Genomic DNA, 25,319 nt, shown 5'->3' on the forward strand with positions numbered 1-25,319 from the left:
TTTAAGGATTAAGTAGCAAGGTCTAATTTAGTTTCTGACTTTCATTCTTGTCCTTCTCACCTTCTTCCACCTTTAGCCAGAGTAGTTTTTGAATCCCAGCCCACATGTGGGAGCTTATCTTCCTCCCTTATAAACCTTAAACCCACTTCTCCAGCCATTACCAGCAAAGACCAAATGGCCCTAGCAACCCACTGGTGTCTGCTCCTTACTCAACTGCAATGTAACCGCATGGTCTTTACGAGCAATTCGGAAGATGCTCCAGAAACTGACTGTGACTTTGGTTGTGTAACCTGACTGGGTTATGATTATCCTGGGCAAGATGAAGACGATCTCTAAGGCTGTTTTCTAGTCTCTGAATCACAGATATGTCCATTCCAACTAAATTTTTAATTTCCAATTAATTTTCTATTTTCTTTTTCTTTGGTCCTTCAATTTAGCTTGGTCCTTCTAGATCATTTATGAAAATTTTTTCCACTCAAGAGTTAAATCAGACAGAGCAAATAAGGAGCTAAAAAAGTCTGCCTACTCGTAACTAGAAATGAGCCCACCCAGCGTCTTCCTCCCTGTGTGCCATTGGCACACTCGGTTACGTCTTCATAGCCCAGTGACATTTCCCCTACATGAAAAGTTAAGGCATAAAAACAAAGAAACACACCTCTACACGTGAAATGTAAGTTTTATTTAAAAAGGTAAGACTTTATATACATTTTTTTAATGAAAATTCAAAAGTCTTTAAGCAACCAGTCAATATTACAAAACTGTTTACAGCAGTAATTACAGTAGTGGTAATATTTTACCAGTGTAAAAATGTCACAGAATTCAAATCACAACTTGGATCCTCAAGGATTCAAGTGTTTTATCCCAGACAATAAGGGCTGGTCAGTTTTAAGACGAAAATCCATTATTTGGAAAGGCTGTCCTGGATCCTTCATTGTCCAGGCGCATCAGGTCACACCGTGGGGTAGCTGGCTGCCGTGGCGATTCCACAGTGGTTGTTCCGGTCTTTTGCCATCTTTATATACCCATCTGTGCCCCAACCTGTGCCCCAGCTGAAAGAACAGTAGGACTTCCTTGTTTATACAAAGAATCAAGTACATTTTGGTTTTATTAACAATAACACCTAATATTTAGTATGTCAGAAGCCACTGGTCTCCTGGGATGTTCTGGAAAATCTTTCTGATTTAGAGAATCAGGAGGCAGGTGTCCATTCTGTATAAGTTCTTGGGTCCTAAACCTGCACTGGAGTCCCCGGACATCACAAACAGTTAAGTGCTCAGCAGCCAACCAAAAGGATGGTCGTTCAAAGCTGCCCAGGGTAATCACTTCCAGAAAATCAGCCTTTGAAAGCCCTATGAAGCAGTTCTACTATGACACAGGTGGGGTCACTATGAGTCGGAATCGACTCAAAGGCAACTGTGTTTATTTTTTTGGTTTCAAACCTGCATGTAATTTCTATATCCCAACCTCAAATACTGACCTTTCACAGAACTGCAACTTAGAGACAAAGCGAAAACTCTTAGGGCAGGTGCTTTTCAGGATTAGTTTTTCAGAATTCAGAAATGTAATGTTATATTAATACTGTCATAAGCTAGGGACAGGATCTCATAATCAGACACTAATATGTCTCTGCTCACCCTAAGTGGAAGGAAGAGTCCTAGATTTTGGAATTGTGCTTAATGGCTTGTGGACTTGTATCCAAACACTGGTTCCAAACAAGAATTCCCTTTTCAATTTCAAATGTAAGCATTATAATATCTGGCATTTGTTACCTGTTCTTGACAAGCCAATATCTATTGTTAGCCGAGTCTATTCCTTCAAAGCCATAGCCAACCACCAGAACACCGTGGTTCAGATCCTTGCTGCTGCAGTTTGAATCGTAATAAATTCCTGGAAGAGAAATCAGCGCTGGGGTAGGAAGCTCCAAGTGATCATGGCAGTAACCCACCCTATCAACTCATTAAGGGAGGCATCTCAAAGTTCGGGGAAATGTCAGAATTCCACATGAGGCATAATGAGATTTCTTTTTATTAAGGTTATGTGGATTCAGGCCCTTGTCTACTATAGCACAAATACTAATTAGCATAATCCTTTCTGCAAATATCTAAAAAAACTAATCTTTAAACCTTGTCATTCTACATCTAGAATGCCATTCTAATGAAACTGCACAAAAAAACAAAAACACCCCGTTGTCCTCTAGTTGATTCTGACTCACGGCAAATTTATATATTACCAGTAAAACTGCTCCATTGTGTTTTTTCGGCTGGAATCTTTACAGAAGCAGATTACCAGACCTTTTTTCCACAACCACTGGGTGGGTTCCAACCATCAACCTTTAAGGTTAGCAGTCCAGCACAATCCATTTGCACCGCCCAGACCAAAAACCAAAACCCACTGCCATCAAGTTGATTCTGACTCACAGAGACCCTATAAGACAGAGTAGAACTGCCCCACAGGGTTTCCAAGGCTGTAAATCTTTACAGAAGCAGACTGCAGAATCTTTCTCCCATGGAATGGCTGGTGGGTTTGAACTGCTGACCTTCCGGCTAGCAGCCGAGCATTTCACCACTGTGCCACCAGGGCTCCTTGTACCACCCAGTGAACTTGAAAAAACAGAGAACACAAAAATACTTGAGCCAAAGGGTTTTCAGTTTTAATCACAGAAGTAAAAATCTTAGGAAAAACCTTAAAGGTCCAAAAACTGGAGAAAAAGTAAATGAAGCTATACCTATAAAATTATTTGGCCATTAAAAAAATATTTATGAACTGCTAATTATTACGGAACTATGCTTAAGATAATTTCGAGTGGAAACATCAGATGCAAAAATAGCCCATACCGAATATTAAATACACACCCAAAACTATACATTGAATTTTATATACCAAAGAGTCACACTGGTACAAGATGATGGTTCTCCAAATGCTCTACCTAATTTCTAGAATAAAAAGAAAGCTGCCTACCTGATTTGTAGAACTGGAAGGACTCATGGCCTGCGTCAACAGCAACAGAGATGGGGCCCACTGTTGCCACTGCCTTCATCAGTGCCTTCTCCTGTGGAGGGATGTCCACGAAGCCAGTGTCATTGGCAGCCGAATACTTGGGATTGTAGCGACAGTCCTGCTTGTCCTTTTATAGGTAAAGGGGAGAGAGAGGCAATTACTACCATCCATCTCTGGGTGAGGATGAGCTGTAGGACCTGAAAACTCAGCAGTCTGCAGCTTAATGATTTCCAAGTCAATCTTGTTATAAAGTAGCCTCTGCAGCTTAATGATTTCCAAGTCAATTTTGTTATAAAATAGCCATTGGCTGGTTTGAAACTGAAAATTCATCTGGTGTCTCCTCAATGACATCCCTTTAGAAAGGAATTAGTGAAAGGGGAGGTGTGCATTACCCTAAGTCCAACCTGGCCCCCAAATATTGCTGTTGTTCTCCCTATGGAGAAATTTATTTTCCATGGTGGCGCAGTGGCTAAAAGCTCAGCTGCTAATCAAAAGGTTGGCAGTTCGGATCCACCAGCTGGTCCTTGGAAACCTATGAGGAAGTTCTACTTTTCCTCATAAGTCAGAATCAACTCAACGCAATGGATTTGGTTTGCCCTTTCTCTTTTTTTTTGTTTATGTTACACAGAAGAACTGCTAGCTATAGGTTAACTGTCTCATCAGAGAACTATGCAAAGGCTAATAATTTATGGTGACAGTCCTGACAGCTGCAGATACAGATTCTACCATCTAAAATGTGAATGCTGAATACGGCGTCTTATCCTTGAAAGTGTTCAACTTTCCAAAGAGCTGGGATGACAAACAGACAAGGAGTTTCATGTACCATTGCAGTATATGGATAGGATTCCTCTGAATCAAGGCCTCCGTTGTCTTTAATGTACTGGAAAGCATTATCCATCAGGCCACCATTGCAGCCTTCATTGCCTTCACGTCGAGAGCAGTCCACCAGGTTCTGCTCACTGAGTGAGACAAGTTTGCCAGTTTTCCGGAACATCTGTCCTTCCAGGGCACCAGTTGCACTAAAAGCCCAACAAGAACCACACTGACCCTGAAAAGGTAATTTGAAAAGTTGTCAGTTTGTGAGACAAACAGAAAGACTGACAACATCCCATACATTTGAACACTCTCTCAAGAAAAAAAAGTGAACTGTATGTCTCTCCGCTGAGTAGCAAAGAGGTCAATTCCTTTTTGGCTTTTCTATTCGAGATAGATCTGAGTCTGAATCATGACATACCTGATCCTTCACAGGAGTCACATAGCCTTTCTGAGTCCAATCCACAGATTTGGGGATATGACCAAAGACAGGTTCATATAACAGCTTCCCCTGGATACGTTTCTGGTTTTGAAAGCCATTCATCACCTGCCTGAATTCTTCATTGGTCTTCAAAGAAAAGTAAATGAAATGTTGAAAAAGAAAGAGAGTTATTTTGCTAAAGTGCTGAGGAGATAAAGTGCAGAATTAAGCAATCAATAAATGCCACACTCACCATGTCCCCAAAGGCATTCATGGTCATGGTGAAGCCATGTTTTCCTTGGCTGTACTCCTGATTGTGCCGTTCAATCATCTTCATATTCTTCTCCCATACTGCTCTCCTCCAGTCTTCCTCATTCTAGAGGCAAACATAACAGATTGTCTTTAATTCCCCTTAAAACCCAACCCTCCTCACCAAGTGGATTAGCAGATGGAAGAGAAACCACGGCCAAAGACAGATCTGTGCCTCTGAGTGCTGTCCTCCCTGCTGGGACACAGCAGGGACCTGTCCATGCCACGCTACACTCAGGAATGGGCACATGAAGTTCAGCCTTGGCAAGAGCTGGCCCCTAGAAGCTCCCATCTGGCTCCCAACTCCCAACAAGCAGGGACCATTGTCTCTGGGGTTCCTTTGGACAGTTTCAGATGATACCAACCGCAGCATATGGTTTCTTGTACAGTGACTTCCACTGGTACCATTGCTCATCTAAACTTTCATCATGTTTTTGAGCAGCTGAGGCAATTCCCAAGCAAAGGGCAGTGAGAAAGAGTGAAGGATTCATGTTTCAGAAACCTAAGAAGGGAAAAGAAATGAGTATCTGATTAACCAACAATTTTTAAAAGCCATCTTATTCCCTCCCGAGAAGTTACAGCCACCATGAAGGAGTGAAAACGTTTAAATTATCTTCCCAAGTATTTATGAAAAGGTTGTGGAAGAAGGGTAAGGACCTGGGTGGAGAAAAATACAGGCCAAGGACTTAACAGTGGAGGTGTCTGATTCAGCCCCCAAATGAACAGGAGACAGATAACTCAAACAGACTGAACTGTGACAGCTGCAGCCTCCCTTCTCAAACAAACCTTTCTGTAGTGCTTTCCCAAAAAGTGGGGAAAGGGTGCCCCCACTGCTCCCGCCATTCCCACACTGGGGTCTGTGCCGCCCAAGCGCCCGGCCAAGGGGGGGGGAGTCCGGGCTCAGAGCCCAAGCCCCGGGCCGGGCCCCACACCACGCGTCGCGGGCTGGGCAGGGGCCGTGCCAGGCCTGCCCCCGCCCCTCCGCTTCTTCCCAGAGGATGTCGACGGCGCCGCAGGAAGCGCCGGCCCCTCACCCGGAGCGCGGGGTCAAGCGGCTCAGTCCTGCCCAGCCCGGGCACAGCGCGGCCCGGCTGCGGGACCCTGCTCGCTCTGGGACCCGCCCAGGTGGTCTCGGCCGCCCCGGGCCCCCGAGCCAGGGCCGGCAGCGCTGGCGGGCAGTCCGAACCCGACCTCGCCAGCGCCGGGCGGACGCTCTGGTCCCGGGGTCCCGCCGGCCGCCTCGCCGGAGTCCCCGCAGGGGCCCCTCCTCCAGGCCCAGCCACGACCCCGCCGGGGCGCTCACCTGTGGAGGCCGCGGCTGGCGCAGGCGCAGTCAGCACCAGCAGGTATGGGAATCGCTGATAACCGCGGCTGTTGTCAGGGGCAGTGGGCTCAGCCTTTAAAGCTCGGGGTTGTGGCCCGGGCGGCCCCGCCCACACCGCCTTCGCGCCCCGCGATTGGCTGCACCGGCCTCTGGGCGGGGCCGCCGGGCTCCGTGACTCCCTGGCGCGTGACTCTGCTCAGTCCCGGCTCTGCTCACCAGGTAGGTGGGGTCGGGCGCCTTCTCGGTGGGCTCAGGTGAACTAATGACCAATGAATGCGCTCGGCGAGTTATTGAAAGAAATGTCAGCAACACATCCGTGTCTTTTTGCTCTAGAGTGTGATATATATGTTTTTACCACGATAAAACAAACAATTCTAGAGGGCTGAGAAAGAGTAAACTCTGTTCATTCTTGTTTGATTCAAAGCAAAGATGAATCCGGATGGAAGTATGCAGAGCCCGCGGGCAGGCGCCTTTCTTCGCAATTTCAGGGTGGGATGCAGCTGGGCTTTAGAAAAATCTGGGCAGAAGGTCAAGTCAGTCTCCTAAACGTGATCAGTTGTCAAGGCCCAAATCCCGGGAGGAAAATGGGACTGGACTGGGTGGGTGCCGACTGGTTGGCATTTTGTGATGCGTCTTTTCCTGTCTTCTCTAGTTCAGGGGTTCTCTTTCTTCACCAGCCTTTGTCAAAACCACCAGAAACGAGTTATTTACAGGAGATAAAAAAGGTTTAATAAAATGGAGAAAACCGTGTGAGAACGGTGGAAACTGCTATTCTCCATTCCGCATTATGGGTTATTGTCTTCCTCCGTATACAAAGGGTGCATGTTTTGAGATTTAATTTAAGAAATTTTCTTTAATGACATTTAATGCCTGGATTTAAGTTCCAGAGTTTGGGAAAATGTTGTAGGTAGAGAAAATATATACAAAATTAAGGATTTCAGAAACAATGCGAAAACGTTCTAAAAGTTTGTCTTTTGTTTATTACATAAGAAACGTAGTCAGTGGCAGAAAATACATTTTAGGAAAAAAAAGCATCAATACCTTATAACTGCTCACCATTAATCCTTTTCTATGCATACGTTGACTTTTGTTTTTTACAAAAATGGAGTCATAATGTATGTCCCTTTGTAAACTATTTTTTTTTTTTACTTAAGGTTAAATTGATATACCTTCTAGAAGCTCAATCAGACCAATAAATATTTTAAAAGTCTGTTTATTGAAAATTTCATTTTATGATCTTTGAAGTAGAAAGTCCTTCTCAAACACTGCGAAAGGCTGAAGCTCTCAGGTGGTTACAAAGCATATTGTACTGAAATGCCTACTTTTCAACAATGGGTTCTTAGACATGACTCCATAAGCAGGAGCAACAAACGACAAAGTAGATAAATTGGATTTTATCAAGAATAAAAACTTTTATGCCACAGAGTATTTTATCAGTGAAGAGACAACGTAAAGAAAGGGAGAAAATATTTGCGAACCATTTAAATGATAAGATTTTAATATCCAGAATATGAGAAGCCTGGGTGGCAAAAGCAGTTTGCAATCAACTGCTAACCTGAAGTTTGGTGATTTGAACCCACCCAGCCACTCAAGAAGAACGGCCTGGCAAACTGCTTCCTTGAACCTTAAGACAACAACAGAAAAACTGTATGGAGCAATTCTGCTCTGTAAGACATGGGGTCACCATGAGTCAGGGGTTGACTTGATGGCAGCTAACAACAACAATATCCAGAGTATATAAAGAAATTCTACGAATTAATAACAGAACATAAACTGGCCAATCAAAAATGAGCAAAGGACTTGAATAGGCATTTCACCAAAGAGGATATACAAATGGCCAACAAGCACTTGAAAAGATGCTCAACTTATTAGTCATTAGGGAGATACAAATCAAAACCACAATGAGATAGTACTTCACCCCTACTAGGATGACTTTAGAAGTCCCTGGGTGGCTCTGGACTACTTGTCAAGAGGTTGCCAGTTCAAACCCACTCAGAGGCACCTTGGAAGAAAAGCCTGGTGATGTGCTTCCGGAAGGTCACAGCCTTGAAAACCTTATGGGGCAGTTCTACTCTGCGTGCATGGGATTGCAACAATTCGGAATCTACTCAAAACGAATGAACAGCAACAAAAGGATGGCTATGATTTTACAACAAACAAGATTTTAAAACAAACAAACGAAAACAGAAAACAACAGATAGTAGCCAAGATATGGAGAAATTGGAATCCTTACTCGTTGCTGGTAGAAATGCAAAATGGTACAGCCTCTGTGAAAAACAGTTTGACAGTTTCTCACGAGATAAAATATAGAATTACTATAAAAAACCAAAAACCTAACCCATTGCTGTGATTCAATTCTGACTCATAGTGACCCTACAGGACAGAGTAGAATTGCCCCATAGGGTTTCCAAGGAGCGACTGGTGGATTCAAACTGCCAACCTTTTGGTTAGCAGCTGAGCTCTTAACCACTGTACCACCAGGGCTCCAGAAGTACTGTATGAGCCAGCAATTCCACTCCTAGGTCTACACCCAAAAGAACTGAAAGCAGGGACTCAAACAGTTACTTGTACGCCAATGTTAATGGCATAATAATTATTATAAAATGATTGTTATTTTTTATTGTGGTAAAAATATATATAACAAAACATTTGCCGTTTCAATATTTTTAAAAAATGACTAATTCAGTGACATTAATCATATTCATCATGTTGTACAACCATTGCCACTATCTGTTTTCAAATTTTTCTATCACTCTTAACAAAAACTCAGTGCCTCCTAGGCAATGACTCCCCCCTTTCCTTCTCTTTCCTGTCCCTGGTAACTATTAATGAAATCTGATCTCTATATATTTGCCTACTTTAAATATTTTACGTAAATGGAATCATACAATATTTGTCCTTTTGTGACTGACTTACTTCACTCAGTATAATGTTTTCAGGGTTCATCCATGTGGTACCATGTGTCAGGACTTCATTTTTCTTTATGGCAGAGTGATACTCACTTCTCTGGTTAAATTTATTCCTAGGTATTTTATTCTTTTAAATGCTATTACAAATAGATTTATTTCCTTAATTTACAATTACATTGTTAGAAACCCAACTGATTTTTGTGTGTTGATCTTATACCCTACTACTTTGCTGGATTCATTTATTAGCTCTTGTTGTTTTCTTGTGGAATTTTTGGGGTTTTCTATATATAGGATCATGTCATCTGAAAAAACAGTTTATTTCTTCCTTCCCCATTTGAATACCTTTTATTTGTTTTTCTTGCATAATTACGCTGGCTAGGACTTCCAGTACAATATTGAACAGCAGTGGTGACAGCGGGCATCCTTGTCTTGTTTCCAGGGATGGATTACTCAATAAACAAGGTAAGCATGGCTTAGGGCGTCAACAAAACAGGAGCACCAGTTGTCCAAAGCAAAGACCCATGGATGCCAAATAAATAGGACTCAAGGAAAAGTGAGCATCGCAGTGGAAGGGAACTGGCAGGGCACTAAGTGAAACCGACACCAGCCCCGGTGCGCGAGAATGTGCCGGCTGGAGAGAAAGTTCATGCAGGGTCACAAGGGTGCCAAACGCACAAGGTCGTTTAAGCTATGAGGCACCTACCACGTCAATACCTTCACTGACATCTGTCTCCTATGGTCCCCTCCCATGTAATTGGAACTCCTTATCTTAGAGGGTCTCTTGGGAGTATACTTTTTCTTTCTAATAAACGAGGTGGGGGCGAGCTGTGGAGTCTAACTCTTGCTGTATTTACCCAACATACAACTGGATCCAGCATGAATGGTCACTGGGCAAGGACGGATTATATTAATAGATAACAGGCCTCTCTGTCAGTAGGTTCTGTATATCTATTCAGTCCCAAATCATTTAATTCTCGATTTGCTACAGGGGAATTTAGCGATTGGCACGATTCAAATATGATTAATAAACATGAAAACAGTTCAATTCACAGAGATCGTATGTTGTCATATATAAACCAAAGAATGGTCTGCATAGGACAAATCTGCTGCAAAAGACCTCTTTAAAGTGCTAAAAAGCAAACATGTCATCTTGAAGGCTAAGGTGCACCTGACCAAAGCCACGGTGTTTTCAATCATCTCATATGCATGTGAAAGCCGGACAATGAATAAGGAAGACCAAAGAAGAATTGACAACTTTGAGTTATGGTATTGGTGAAGAATATAGAATGTACCAGGGACTGCTAAAAGAATGAACAAATCTGTCTTGGAAGAAGTACAGCCAGAATGCTCCTTAGAAGTGAGGATAGCGAGACTATGTCTCACATACTTTGGACACGTTATCAGGAGGGACCAGTTCCTGGAGAAGGACATGCTGCTTGGTAAAGTAGTGGGTCATCGAAAAAGAGGAATACCCTCAACAAGATGGATTGACACAGTGACTGCAACAATGGACTCAAGCATAACAACGATTGTGAGGATGGCGCATGTCCAGCCAGTGTTTCGTTCTGTTGTACGTGGGTTCTCTATGAGTTAGAACTGACTTGATGTCACCTAACAACATCAATCACAGCATTGTGTATGGAAGTAGATATTGTTCAGCAGCTTAATTGTGATGAAATCATTGAAGAATTTGTAAGAGCAAAGACTAGAAAGAAGTATTTTTAATTGTAACATAGAAATGAAAGATCTATCTAAAAATACAATACAGTGATTTTTTTTGTAATTTTGTTTTTTGATCATTAAATTTTCCTTTATGACAGATTTTCATTTGTTCATTTATAATTGTAGGATTTATTACAAAACAAGCATCGACACTGAAGTATAAGCTGTTTGAAGCAAAATTGGTGAAAGTCCATTTTTCGTTGTGGAAGATCAGCAGAACTTTACATTATTGTTGAAGCAACTAAGTTCACTGACTCATTTTCTTTGTCGTAGACTACGTGGAATATTATTTTTTTTTGGAAAATGCGGTGTATAGTAAAAATCTTAGTACCCTGAACCCACTAAAAATTTTGTAAGCCAGTTCATCTCATTCAACTAAAACTGCATATACCACTTTTGGGCTCAATTGTTAATATAGTGGTATTTAAAAAGAAATTACATCATGGCTAGGTAAAACACACACAATATATATATATATACTTCTATGTATATAACTCACATATCTGGTTTGAATGCATGTGTAAGCAAAGGAGAGGGCACCACAGATTCAGTGCTTAGGGCCTTCACATGCCTTAATCCAGCCTTGTTTGTCCCTGATGTTAAGGGGAAAGCTCTCTGTCGTTTTCCATTGAGTATGATATTAGCTGTGGGTTTTCCACAAATCCTCTTTATCATATTGAGGATTTCTCCACTTTTTCCTTGCTTGTTGAGTGTTTTTGTCATGAAAGGGTGTTGAATTTTATCAAATGCCTTTTTCTGCATTGATTGAGACGATCATGTGGCTCTTTTCCTTTATCCTATTAATGTATAATATGGTGTATTACATTGATTGATTTTCTAATGTTGAACCACCCTTGCATTCCTGGAACAAATTCCACCTGACCATAGTGTATAATCCTTTTAATATATTTTTGGGTTTGGTTTGCTAGGACTTTGTCAAGGATTTTTTTGCATCTATATGTATAAGGGATATTGGTCTGCAGATTTTTTTTTTTTCTTGTAATGTCTTTGCCTGGCTTTGGTATCAAGGTAGTGCTAGCTTCATGGAATCAATGTGGAAATGTTCCCTTCTTTTCTTTTAGTGGGTAAGTTTAAGAAAGTTTAGAGTTATTTCTATAAACGGGAGAGTGAGGTTATCTGGTCTAAGAATTTTGTTTGTTGGAAGGTTTATGATTTCTGATTCAGTCTCTTCACTTGTTATGGGTCTATTGAGATCTTCTATTTCTTCTTGAGTCAATGTAGAGAGTTCAGTGTTTCTAGGAATTTGTCCGTTTCATCTAGATGATCTAATTTGTTGGCACACAATTGTTCATAATATTCTCTTATGATCCTTTTTATTTCTATAAAGTCAGATGTAATGCCCCCACAATCATTTCAGATTTTAGAAATTTCCATCTTTTTTTCTTTGTCAGTCTAGCTAAATTGTTGTTGATTTTATTGATCTTTCCAAAAAGCCGACTTCCGGTTTTATCAATTCTCAATATTGCTTTTGCAGTCTTCATTTATTTCTGTTCTGATCTTTGTTATTTCCTCCCTTCTGGTAGATTTGAGCTTGGTTTGCTTTTCTAGTTCCTCAAGTTGTAATTAGGTTATTGATTTGAGATCTTTCTTCTTTTTTCACGTACACATTTACATTGCCCTCTGAGCATTGCCTTCACTGCATCCCATAAATTTTGGTATTTTGTGCTTTCATTTTCATTCATCTCTAAGTATTTTCTGATTTTTCTTTGATTTCTTCCTTAACCCATTGCTTGTTTAATAGTGCATTATTTAATTTCCACACGTTTGTATATTTTCCAGTTTCCCTTCTGTTATGAACTTCTAGTTTTTAAATGTATTAAGTCTTTTTAAATGTAGTAAGACTTGCTTTGTGACCTAGCATGTGGTCTATCTTGGAGAATGATCCATGTGACTAGAGAAGATTTATACTGTGCTGCGGTTGGGTTGAATGTTCTGTATATGTCTGTTAGAGTGTTATATATGTCTGTGGGAGAAATATGGAGAAATGCAGGGAGAAAACCATTTAAGTGAGAGAGTGGAAGACATTATTGCTCCAAGTCATAGAAATATCCATCTATAATCTGTTAAATAATGCATTACAGAATGGTGGTAATGCTTACCATTTGGTTTCTTTATCTACTCTTCTGTCTCTATGTCTTTGCAAAAAAGTTGCTGAGTACTAATTATTAAAATGTTCACATTTTGGTCAAGTAACTAAACTTTAGCTCTGCCATTGGTGAATTATAGCTGGCAGAACTTCCCAATTTCTATTTAAAGTACACCATCTCTGAAAGTATATTTTTGGGTGCATCTGCATAGATTTTTTTTTTTCTCTGTAGTAGAACAAAATATTATTCTTTAGCAACTCTCTGGAAGTTTTAAACTGTAGGGGAACTAACAAATTAGTGTGGTGGTATATAAGACATTGAGGTCATTTAATACTCTTCCCAATATAATATAAAAAAAGCCAAACCCTTTGCCATCGAGTCAATTCTGACTCATAGTGACCCTATAGGACAGAATAGAACTACTCCCATAGAATTTCCAAGGAACAGCTGGTGTGTTCAAACTGCCGACCTTTTGGTTAGCAGCCAAGCTCTTATACACTGTGCCATCAGGGCTCCCCCCAATATAATAACTTCCTCCAATTTGTTTAAATTCACAGCCCAGAATTACTCTTCAAAAACATTATCCAACGAACCATCCATTTGCAAAGTGGTTTATTAGTATTTATAATCATATTGAAATAGCTTGTTGATGATTTCATGTTCATATGAGACTACTTACTAAATAACTTAATTTTCTGGGTTACGGTACTCTTGCTTTTTCCCGTAGGGTTAAACAGTCAGGCAATTCATCAAGTAAATCAATTAATCACCATGAATTAACTAAGCTCTTGGTTGGTGCTTATTGTCCTCTGCTTGGTGTAGTTAAAGCATTTACGCAGAAACTGTCTAAGCTAGGAATAGAGGGGGCTTTCTCAACCTGATAAAGGACGTCTATGAGAAAACCCACAACTAACATCATACTTAATGGTGAAAGACTGAAAGCTTTCCCCTAAGTTTAGGAACAAGACAAGGATGTCTCTTCTTGCACTTCTGTTCAACATCGTACTGGAGGTTGTAGTTAGCGTAATTAGACAAGAAGAAGTAATAAAAGGAATTCAGATTAGAAGGGAAAAAGTGAAACATCTCCATTGGCAGATGACATGATTTTTTTTATGTATAAAGAACTCTGAAGAATCTAAAACAAAACAAAACAAAACAAAACAAAACAAAACCCTACAACTGTTAGAGCTAATGAACAAGTTTAGCAAAGTTGCAGGATACAGCATCAATATAGAAAAATTAGTTGCATTTTTATACACTAGCAAGGGGCAGTTTAAAAATGAAATTAGGTAAATAATTCCATTTATAATAGCATCAAAAATAATAAAATACTTAGGAATGAATTTAATTAAAGACTTCTAAGATTTGTATGCTGAAAACTACCAAACATTGCTGAAAAAATTAAAGACAATCTAAATGAATGGAAAGACATCCCATCTGCATGGATCTTAAAAATAATATTTTTAAGGTGGCAGTGTTCCTCAAATTGTTCTAAAGATTCAATGCAATCCCTATCAAAATTCCAACTCCTTCTTTTTCAAAAATAGAGAAGATGATCCTAAAATTCATACAGAATTGTAAGGGGCCCAGAATAGCCAAAACAATCTTGAAAAGGAAGAACTAGAGTGGAGGAATCAGCTACAGCAATCAAGACAGTGTGGTCCTGGCATAAGGGTAGACATATAGATAAATGGAATAGAATTGAGAGTCCAGAAATAAACCCTTATATTTATGGTCAATTGATTTTCAACAGAGTGCTAAGACAATTCAATGGGGGAAAGAATAGTCTTTTCAACAAATGGTGCAGGGACAACTGGATATCCTCGTGCAAAGAAATGAAGTCGGACCCCTACTTCATGTCATATATAAAAATTAACTCAGAATGGACAAAAGATTTAAGTGTGAGTGCTGAAACTAGAAAACTGTTAGAAGGAAATGTAGGTGAATATCTGCATAACTTTGGATTAGGCAACTTTTTAAAGATATGACACCAAAAGCACAAACAAAGAAAAAAAATAAATAGGACTTTATCAAAAGTAAAGTCTTTTGTGCTTCAAATGACCCTATTAAGAAAGTGAAAAGAATCCCATAGAATGGGAGAAAATATTTGCAAATCATATATAAGGGACTAGTACCCAAAATATATAAAGAACATTTGCAACTCAACAATGAAAAAACAAATGAACCCATTTAAAAATGGGCAACGGACTTGAATAGACAATTCTCCAAAGATAGATGATTGCGTATAAGCACATGAAAAGAGGCTCACCATCATAAGGGAAATCCAGATCAAAAGCACAATGAGATACCACAGTCTGACAGTTCCTTGAAAAGTTAACATAGAATTACCTATGACCCAGTAATCCCAATCCTTACCCAAAAGAATTGGCAAGTCCATAGAGAAAGAACGTAGATTAACATGAGGTTTCTTTTTTAGGGTGAGGGAAATATTCTGGAGTTAGATAGTGATGACATCTGCATAACTTTATGAATATCCTACAAACTAAAAAGTATACTTTAAAATGGGGAATATTGTGTGAAGCATTGTCTTAGTTATCTAGTGCTGCTATAACAGAAATACCACAAGTGGGTGGCTTTAGCAAACAGAAACTTATTTTCTCACAGCCTAGGAGGCTAGAAGTCCAAATTCAGAGCACTGACTCTAGGTGAAGGCTTTCTCTCTCTGTTGGTTCTGGAGGAACCATGCAGCTTGGCATCTATCTTACCGCATCTCTGCTGCTTAGTTTGCTTCTTTAATCTCTTTTATATCTCAGAAGAGATTGACTCAAAATACACCCTACACTAATCCTACCTCATTAACAAAACAAAGACAACTATTCCCAAATGAGATTATAACCACAGGCGTAGAAGTTAGGATTTACAACACATATTTTTGGGAGACACGATTATATCCGTAACAAGTATATTTCAATTAAAAAATTTCATGTATATTAAAAAATATGGCATAAGTAAAAGTCAGTCTTTGTGTCGTTATGGCAAATGGTAAAGACAGAGAAGACCTTTCTGCTGTGAAGAGATTCAGCTTCCACATTTATGTACTTTGGGGTTGTTCCTGAGGAAGGACATCTTAGTGTATGATTGCTTCGTACTCTTGAAATTAAAACATTATCAGAAAAGACTCCTACGATTATGGTGGTTTAGTAGCCCTAGAATCGACTCGATGACAGTGGGCTTGAATAGCCCTGGTGTCTCAGTGGTTAAGAATTCAGCTGCTGACCAAAAGGTGGGCAGTTTGAATCCACAGCTGCCCCTTAGAAACCCTATGGGGCAGATCTGCTATGTCCTATAGGGTCACTACAAGTCAGAATCGACCCAATGGCAATGGGTTTGGTTTGGATTTTTTTAGTAGCTAAATTCAGCATCTGTCAGTGATGGCTTGCATGTTGCTGTGGTGCTGGAAGGTATGCCATAGGTATTGCAAATACCAGCAAGGTACCCATGATTGACAGGTCTCAGCTGAGCTTCCAGACTAAGACAGACTAGGAAGAAAGGCCTGGTGATCTACTTCTGAAAATCGACCAATGAAAACCCTATGGATCACAATAGAACATTGTTCAGTATAGTCCTGGAAGATGAGCCTAGGTGGGAAGGCACTCAGAATACACGGTGGCCACAATAATGGACTCAAACGCATCCACAATCTTGAAGATGATGCAGAACCGACCAAGTTTTCCTTCTGTTGTACCTGGGGTCACTATGAGTTGGAGTTGACTCAGTGGTAATTATTATGGGTTGAATTATGTCCCCCCCAAAAATTGTGTTGTAAATCCTGACCTCTGTGTTATAATCCCACTTGGGAGTGGGTTGTCTTTGTTATATTAATGAGACAGGATTAGTGTAGGGGGTACCTTGACTCAATTTCTTTTGAAATACAAAAGAGATTAAACAATTAAGGAGCAAGCAGAGATGCGGGAAGAGAGCTGTCAAGCCATATAATGATCGACCAGAAGCAGAGGCACAAAGAGACAAGGACCTTCCTCCAGAGCCGACAGAGAGAGGGACCCTTCCTCTGGAGACAGCACCCTGAATTCAGAATTCTAGCCTTCTAAACTGTGAGAAAATACATTTCTGTTTGTTAAAGTCACCCACTTGTGGTATTTCTGTTATAGTAGCACTAGATAACTGTGATGGTTAGTTAAGGTTGTGTGTCAACTTGGCTGGGCCATGATTCTCAGTGTTTTGGCAGTTGTTTAATATAATCACTTTCCTGTTGAAATTTGATGTGTGATCACCCCCATGATGGAACCTGCGGAGTGGTACTGACAGGGGTGGGGCTTGTGGTGGCTCACCGCCCCCTCAGCCTTCATCTCTCTGCCTCCTACTGCCTACTTCCTTCCTGCTCACCTTGCAAATGTTGTTGACTTGTTCGGGATCCAGCAGCTGTCTCTTGTCTGACCTCTGGTTCTTGGGACTTGAGCTAGCAGCTTACCTGTCCATCTTGGGATTCGCCAATCTTCATGGCCTGCGAGCAAAAATCCTGCTCCCCGACCTGCCTATCTTGGGTTCACCAGCTCCTGCAGCTATGTGACTCAGAAGAAACCTTGCAGTCTTGCCTGCCGACCTTGGGGAGTCCTCGACTGTCACAACCTGTGAGCAGGATCCCTGCTCTCCAACCTGCTCATCTTGGGTTCACCAGCTTCTGTGGCTCTGTGAATTGGGAATGGACTCTATCCTGATCCAAAGACTTGGGACACTCCAACCCCTACAATCGCGTGAGCTGTTGGCTTAATATAAATCTTTCTATATATATTTATACGCATTACTGGTTTTGCTTCTCTAGAGAACCCAGCTTAAGACAATAACTAACACAGTAACTAACAACAATAGCTAAATATGACTCACATGCCAGGTACTGTTCTGAGCATTTTCTACATGTTCCTTTGTTTAATCTTCACAACAACCCCGCGACAGTGGCTTTCAAACTTGAGCATGCATCAGAATCACCTGGAGTTGTGGAAACTCAGATTGCTGCTCCCTGCCCCTCCCCCCTCAAAGTGTATGATTCCAGAGGTCTGGGGTGAGGTTTCAGAATTTGCTTTTCTAACAGGCTCCCAAGTGATGCTGTTGGTCCCAGGACCCCATTTTGAGAACCACTGCTCTAGGAAATGGGTGCTACTATGTTACAACTGAGGATGAAGTGTTAAGTTCCTCTGTAAAGTGAAGAAATAACTTAAATGCACGTCAGGCCAGCAGGGCTTAGAAAAGGAGGCTGAGCTCCGGGGACATTGCCACATCCCTCAGCCCAGCACCTCTCGCTGTAATTCACAAACTCCACTCTGGTCCTGAGGTACCAGGTGTGGTAAGACAGGAGCACCGAGGCCACGGTGAGAAAAAGCACCAACACTCCCAGTGCCAGGCTCTCAGCTGGGACTGTGGGTTCTGCCTGCCCTGGAGTCAGGATGCTGAAAGGAAGAAAAGACAGGTGAGCCACACAGAAGGTATGCTGCTGGGAAGGGTGGGGCCCCCACCTTCCTACCCCACCAGGTTCAGGAGGGCGTTTTGCCCTGTGCCTCCTGGGAGCACCTTACCTAGTAACAGTTAAATGTCAGACTTTCAAGCCTATTTCAGATGACAGTGCTTCCGTGACTCATGGTTTTAGGAACGCTGGACGTTAAAAAAAGTGAATTTCGTTCATTTGTTAACCAATTTAAAAACAGACACACACAAAACATTCTTTTAAAAAACAGGAGACCACAAAAAGTAAAAGTAGAGACATATAAGCAAGCTTCCTCAGTTCCCTAGTATGATGCCCCTCAAAAAGCAAAACCAGGAAGATCTTTTCAATACAAGCTTTGGAAGTGTTGCTGAGTCACTGGCTCCATGCTGCCGGTTGCTGTTTGTTGTTTCTCGTGTGTTCCTTTACGGCTGCTGCCTCCTGGTCTTAGTTTTACTGTCCTCAAGTCAGACCTTTAGCCGTGGTCTCAAGCACATCTAGCCTTTATCCTCAGATCTCCTCTAGATCCTTAGGGTCCACATAGTAACCCAGCTTCTACTTTGAGCACTAGCCCACCCTCTGAATAAGAAATCTGATCTTTCTTCAGGACCCTTATTGAGACAGCCAGAGGCAATACCATGGAAGCGTTAAGTAGAGAACACAAGTTCTGATCTGAGGGAGCAATGACTGCTTCTTTTAAGTGCATTTGATTACTCCTGTGAGTCAGAATCAACTTGACGGAATCAACTCAAGGGTGAAGGGTTTAGTGTCCTATACCCAGGTGGTGTTCTCCCACATCAGGGAGGAACAATCAGGCAATTGACAGAAGGCACAGGTCCTCCTGCTCTCACAGCCCCACTGCATGAGGTAACAAGGCTTGGAGTCTACTGGCTCTGCCTGAGTGTGTCCCTGGCCAATACCATGTTTGCTGTCCAGGGAGCAAGGACCACACAAAGTGGCCATTCCAAGGCTAATTAGCATCTGCACTTTGGATGTAGCACATGTGTTGTCCACACCCACCCGCATCTCATTACCCCAAGCAGCCCCTCACAGTCTCCCCAGCATCTGAATTTCCATGTGCTGCGAGTGGAAGTTACTGACATGCAGCACCCAGTGGTGTGGCTCCCTGGAGAAAGTGAGTGGAATTCTGACCAGGAAAATTTGGGAAGAGGGTAAAGGAAGAGTTTTTCTCTGGGTGTAAAGAGGGAAATGGAACTAAATCATCATGTGCGTGATATAAGAAAAGAATTTTAGTCAGTCAGGAGAACAAACAAGACTAGGTTACAACGCTGTCGCCCAAAGCATCTTGAGGACAAAGCCTTGTTTTATAGTGCTGGGATCCGCAGTGTATGTTGTTGTTAGTTACTGTGGATTTGGCTGTCTCCTGGTGACCTTAGGCATAACAAAACGAAGCATTGGCTGGTCCTACACCATCTTCATGACCATTGGTATGTTTGAGTCCATTATTGCAACTATTTAGTCAATCTACCTCATTGAGGGTTTCCCTCCTTTTTGTTGGCCCTCTATTTTTCAAACAGGATGCTCTTTTCTAGTGATTGGACTTTATTGATGACGTGTCCAAAGTAAGTGAGTTGAAGTCTCACTCACTATCTTCCCTTCTAAGGAATATTTTGTTTGTTTTTCTTCTAGGACTGAGTTGTTTGTTCTTTTGGCAGTATATGGTAGACACCCAGTAAGTATCATTGCAGAATGATGATTATTGGCTGAACAGAGGAATTGTTGTCAGCTTCCCCGACACTTGCTCCAGTGCTCAGTGGGGTCTCAGGTAGACCCCTGACCCGTTGCCATTGAAGCAATTGCACCTCGTAGCAACCCTATAGAACAGAGTAGAACTGCACCATGAGTTTTCCAGGGCTGTAATTATAGAAGCAGAATGCCACATCTTTCCCCTGCATAGTACCTGGTTGGTTCAAAGCACTGATCTTTTGGCTAGCAGCAGAGTGCTTTACCACCACACCGCTAGGGCTTCTGCTCTTTCTTCCAGGACACAGAAATCCTAGACTTTTCTTGTTCTTCTTGGGTTAGTTAGACATGTCACTGTGAGCTTAGAACTGCTTCATTCCTTAAAGTCCCCAAGACCAGGAACTAGCCAGCCCGTGCTTAGCAAGTGTCCCCTATGACCCCTTCCTCAGGGTCCTGGTGGATTCTAGGACTCCTGGAGCCCATCAGGGCACTGCAAGAGGTCCCTGTGGGTGGCCTCCTGGAACAGCAAGCCTAGTGGCTACCACTGCCTGCCTGATCCCAGCAATTTTCACTGAACCTGAGCTTGGGCCCAAAGAGGTCAGACCCTCTTCTATGAACCTTTTCTGTGCACATATAGGAAAGTGTATATCTGTCTATATATTTTTAATTGCAACAAATTATATTTGTTGTCGTCGTTAGTTGCTGTCAAATCCGTTCAGACTCATAGCGACCCTACGTACAATAGAACGAAACACTGCCTGGTCCTACGCCATCCTCACAATCATTATTACGTTTGAGCCCATTGTTGCAGCCACTGTGTCAATCCATCTCATTGAGGGTCTTCCCCATTTTTGCTGAACCTCTCCTTTACCAGCATGGTGTCCTTCTCCAGGGACTGATCCCCCTGGTAACATGTCCAAAGTATGTGAGACATAATCTCGCCATCGTTGCATCTAAGGAACATTCTGGTTATACTGCTCTAAAACTTGCCTTTTATAACTCAAAAATTATATTTTCTGACTGAATATTTCTTCTGTCACAATAAAATTAATTGACCTTGAGAAAATGTCTCAGACAACTCCCTCGGGTCTCTCTTATTCATTTATTTTTTAAGGATTTGTTTATTTATTTTTCACAGTCATACCAATGTTCTCTACTAGTTCCCCACTAAAACTTTGGTTATAAAATGATGGTGTTGGCCAAAAAAAAGCAACTTGTGGGCTCACAGTTTTCCATCCAGTGAGCACTGATCACTTTTGAGGAGATAGCCTCCTCCCCCTAGTCCCCTTTGAAAGACAGCTATAACAACCTGCTCTAGGAATCTTAGTGAGTTGTTTTGCCAGTGGAGGACAGGTGGAAAAAGAATTAAGTCACACAAAAATCAAGAAATAGGAATTCTGGACTCTCTTATCATATCAGAAGTGGCAGATTCTAACTCGTAGTAACAAAATAGACCCTAATGATGAGGGTGTTTTGTATCAAATGAAATTGTGTACTGTGAAGCACTTTGTCAACCTCAAAGCACATAGTTGGTGTGGTGGTCAGATTTATGTGCCATCTTGGCTGATCTGTTGTTGTTGTTAGCTGCCTTAGGGTCAGTCCCCAGTTGCTCAAATACTAATCTAGGTGTTCCCATGCAGGTATTTTGTAGATGTGATTAAAGCCCATAATCAGTAGACTTTAAGTAAGAAGATTATCTTAGATAATCTGAGTGTACCTCATTCAATCAGTTGAAAGGCCTAAGAGCAGAACTGAGGCTTCCCTGGTTGTTGCTGTTCTGGGTTGAATTGTGTCCCTCCAAAATATCTGTCAACTTGGCTAGGCCATGATTCCCAGTATTGTGTGATTGTCCGCCATTTTGTCATCTGATGTGATTTCCCTATCTGTTGTAAATTCTGCCTCTATGATGTTAATGAGGCAGGATTAGAGACAATTATGTTAATGAGGCAGGACTCAATCTACAAGGTTAGGTTGTATCTTAAATCATCTCTTTTGAGATATAAAAGGGAGAAGCAAGCAGAGAGACGGGGACTTCATACCACCAAGGAAGTAGTGTCAGGAGCAAAGTGGATCCTTTGAATCTGGGGTCCCTGCACTGAGAAGCTCCTAGACCAGGGGAAGGTTGATGACAAGAACCTTCCTCCAGAGCCAACAGAGAAAGAAAATCTTCCCCTGGAGCTGACACCCTGAATTTGGACTTCTAGCCTACTATACTTTGAAAGAGTAAACTTCTGTTAATCAAAGCCATCCACTTGTGGTATTTCTGTTATAGCAGTACTGGATAACTAAGACAGTTGCCCTCAAGACAGCTCCGACCCCATGTATGTCAGAATAGAACTGCTCCATAGGGTATTCAATTCTGTGACCTTTCAGAAGCAGATTACCAAGCCTGTCTTCCCAGGAGCCTCAGGGTGAGTTTGAACCCCCAACCTTATAGCTAGTAGTAGAGCTCTTAACTGTTTGTACCCTGCAGGGCCTCCCAGGCTTCCCTGAGAAAGAAGAAACTCCACCTCCAGACAGATGCTTCAGCTCGTGCCTGAGGGTTCCAGCTACCCTTTTGATGACCTGCCCTATGCATCTCAGACTTGCCTAGCCAGTCCTGATGATCCCATAAGTCAGTTCCTTACACTGAACCTTCTCATCTATGTCTCCACTGGTTAGTTTCTCTGTTTGAATCCTGACTGAGACATTAGGGCCTCTACGAATGCAAGGGGTTATTAATTTGGGAAGCAGTTGTAGATTAAAGAAATGTTCTGTGTGTTTCTATGATGCTCTCAAACCCCATGAGCTATAAGTCACTATTATGCTTTCAAATTGTATATGTATAATTACTCATTATGTGAACTTAGAAATAGGTCTACCATTGTGAGGCTCTCTAATGTTAATTATAGGTGTCATTAGACACCTGGAAGTCATAAGAAAGTTATTTAGAAAATTTCTGAACTTAGACATCCAAACTTAGAAGCATGTGAAGTATGTGAGGAACATAAACAACCTTAAAGTACACTTTGATGTGGCATGCTGTGACACAAGAAAACATAGCAGAAATCTAAACAACCTTCCTAATCTCTAACCTTGAAGAAAAAATGCATCATTCAGCTACTCCCGACCCTGCAGAACAGATGTAATATCTTTGACATCACACTGGCTCTTGTCCTGTGGCACCAAGGTGACAAATTCTCGTATAAACACTAAATTTCCCCTGACTCACTGAAAGGAGGCAAAGATGGAACTGAGATTCTGTCCACCACCCCCAGCCTTGGACCCTAGCTATGAGGCAGCCATGGAGAAGCCTTCCTCCTGAGATTCTCATTAAAGGAAAAACCTGAAGTCTAAAGATTTGGACTCTAACTGCTGAACTAACATTGTAGTCTTAATTGTCAATTCTGATTATTTGGTTCTAAATGAAAGGTCTTACTTGCGTGCCTTGCCATGACTACCTTGCAATAAATGAAATGAATTTATGCATGACAAGCCTGAGTATCTTTCATTAATTTTCTTAGATTTCTAACGTCCTACACGACATGAAATAAACTCTAGATTGTGGAATGTTAGATGACAAGGTGGCCTTAGACCTGAAGTTCTATCCTGAAGACATTAGCTGTGGAGATCACAGGATAAGGAACTGTAGTCCATGAGAAGCCCTGAAGGAAACACCCTTACCCAAAATGAATTGATTAGACAATACAAGAGCTTGCTGAAGCTATCTTGACAGCTTAGAAAAACAAAAAGAGTAAGTATATTTTACATGTGGGTGTGTTTTGAGGGGGGTGGGGTTGATGATGTGGGAAGCACAGGTGGGAAGGCAAGGAAGCGATAGGGAGGGGGAAGGAACGCTTCAAGCAGAAGGTCCTCTAACTTGTCAGCTGCTTAGGAAGCAGGGCTTTCCTGGAAGCGACAAGAAAAGCACTAAATCCCTGGCATCTTTTTGCTAATGAAGAGGCGTTAAACAGGTTTAAGGGTGAGCCTTCACCCTGTCTTCCCTACTGAAGTCTCTGCTATATTAGGGAGAAAGAAAAAATCAGGAAATGTACACCAAAGCTTTTGGTTGCAAAGCATGGACATTGAAGCGGAAAGACAGCATGGGGCAGAACTCAGGACGGGAGAGAAGGCAGCTGTTTAACTAGGGCAGTTCTGGTTGGCAACAAGCACTCACGTTCTCTGGGCCCTGCTTACTGATTTAGGGAGCAGAGGCCACACCTGCCCACCTCCCAGGACAGTGGAGAGGACCAAGCACCTCCTTGCCCAGGTGGCTTTCCTTCTTCTGCCAGGTTAGCACATGTGAAATCCAAAAATTCGGGTAAGGCAGCACATGCTCAGGGAAACCATCTGGGATCCCCAGGGTAGGTCCGGTCCCCAGTTTTTGCCCTGATTGTCCCCTGTGCTCCCACTTTAAAGCCCTTGTCACAATTGCTCATGGATTTGTGTGATTCTTTGATTTGCTGTCTCCCACTGAGAATGTGAGCTCCACTAGGGAGGGACCTGGACTATTAGCTTCACTCATGTGTACCCAGCACCCAGCATGCTGCCATGTAGGAATTTCCCAATACAGGCATACCTTGTTTTATCGAGCTTCGCAGATAGTGCGTTTTTTACAGATCGAAGGTTTGTGGCAACCGTGTATCGAGTAAGTATATCAGTGCCATTTTTCCAACATCATGTGCTCACTTCGTGTCTCTGTGTCACATTTTGGTAATTCTCACGATAGTTCAAACTTTTTCATTATTATATCTATTGGGTGACCTGTGATCAGTGATCTTTGATGTTATTATTGTAATTGTTTGGGGGCACCACAGATCACGCCCATATAAAGCAATGAACTTAGTCAATAAATGTTGTGTGTTCTGGCTGCTCCACTGACCAGCCTTTCCCTATCTCTCTCCCTCTCCTCCAGCCTCCCTATTCCCTGAGACATGGCAATATTAAAAAAAAAAAAAAAAATTTTTTTTTTTTTTTTTAATATTAGGCCAATTAATTACCCTACAGTGGCCTGTCAGTGTTCAAGTGAAACAAAGAGTTGCATGTCTCTCGCTTTAAATCAAAACTAGGCATGATTAAGCTTAGTGGGGAAGGCATGCTGAAAGCTGAGATAGGCCAAAAGCTAGGCCTCTTACACCAAACAGTTTGCCAAATTGCAAATGCAAAGGAAAAATCCTTGAAGGAAATTAAAAGTGCTACCCCAGTGAACACACAAAAGATAAGAATGTGAGACAGCCTTATTGCTGATATGGAGAAAATTTTAGTGGTCTGGATAGAAAATTAAACCAGCCATAACATTCTCTTAAGCCAAAGCCTAATCCAGAGCAAGGGCATAGCTCTCTTCAATTCTTTGAAAGCTGAGAGAGGTGAAGAAGCTGCAGAAGAAAACTTTGAAGCTAGCAGAGGTTGGTTCATGAGGTTTAAAGAAAGAAATTCTCTCTGTAACATAACAAAAATTGTCAACAAAGAATAATACATCATGTAAAACTCATTCAATATGATGGAGAAATTAGGACATTTCCAGATAAGCAGAAATTAAAGGAATATATAAAAACCAAGCCAAACTTAAAAGAATTAT

The 25,319-nt window shown here is 41.6% G+C and overlaps 1 protein-coding gene and 1 long non-coding RNA gene across 2 annotated transcripts; one reads left to right on the forward strand and one right to left on the reverse strand.

Annotated features, from left to right (window-relative positions):
* Positions 1–455: 455 nt before the first annotated feature.
* Positions 456–5,969, reverse strand: LOC100661420 (procathepsin L-like). Its single transcript, XM_003407723.4, has 8 exons — positions 5,844–5,969; positions 4,906–5,042; positions 4,485–4,607; positions 4,232–4,378; positions 3,821–4,045; positions 2,959–3,124; positions 1,770–1,887; positions 456–1,049 (listed from the first exon to the last, which is right to left on the reverse strand). The coding sequence occupies exons 2-8, from the start codon at positions 5,029–5,031 to the stop codon at positions 950–952; spliced, it is 1,005 nt and encodes a 334-aa protein (XP_003407771.1). The 5' UTR covers positions 5,032–5,042; positions 5,844–5,969; the 3' UTR covers positions 456–949.
* Positions 5,895–23,349, forward strand: LOC135232425 (uncharacterized). The gene is made up of 3 exons (XR_010322952.1): positions 5,895–9,235; positions 10,622–18,046; positions 22,236–23,349. It is a non-coding gene; the product is annotated as an uncharacterized LOC135232425 (long non-coding RNA).
* Positions 23,350–25,319: the final 1,970 nt, after the last annotated feature.

The sequence above is a fragment of the Loxodonta africana genome, chromosome 9, assembly GCF_030014295.1.
Source record: "Loxodonta africana isolate mLoxAfr1 chromosome 9, mLoxAfr1.hap2, whole genome shotgun sequence".
In the NCBI taxonomy this organism is placed as follows: domain Eukaryota; kingdom Metazoa; phylum Chordata; class Mammalia; order Proboscidea; family Elephantidae; genus Loxodonta; species Loxodonta africana.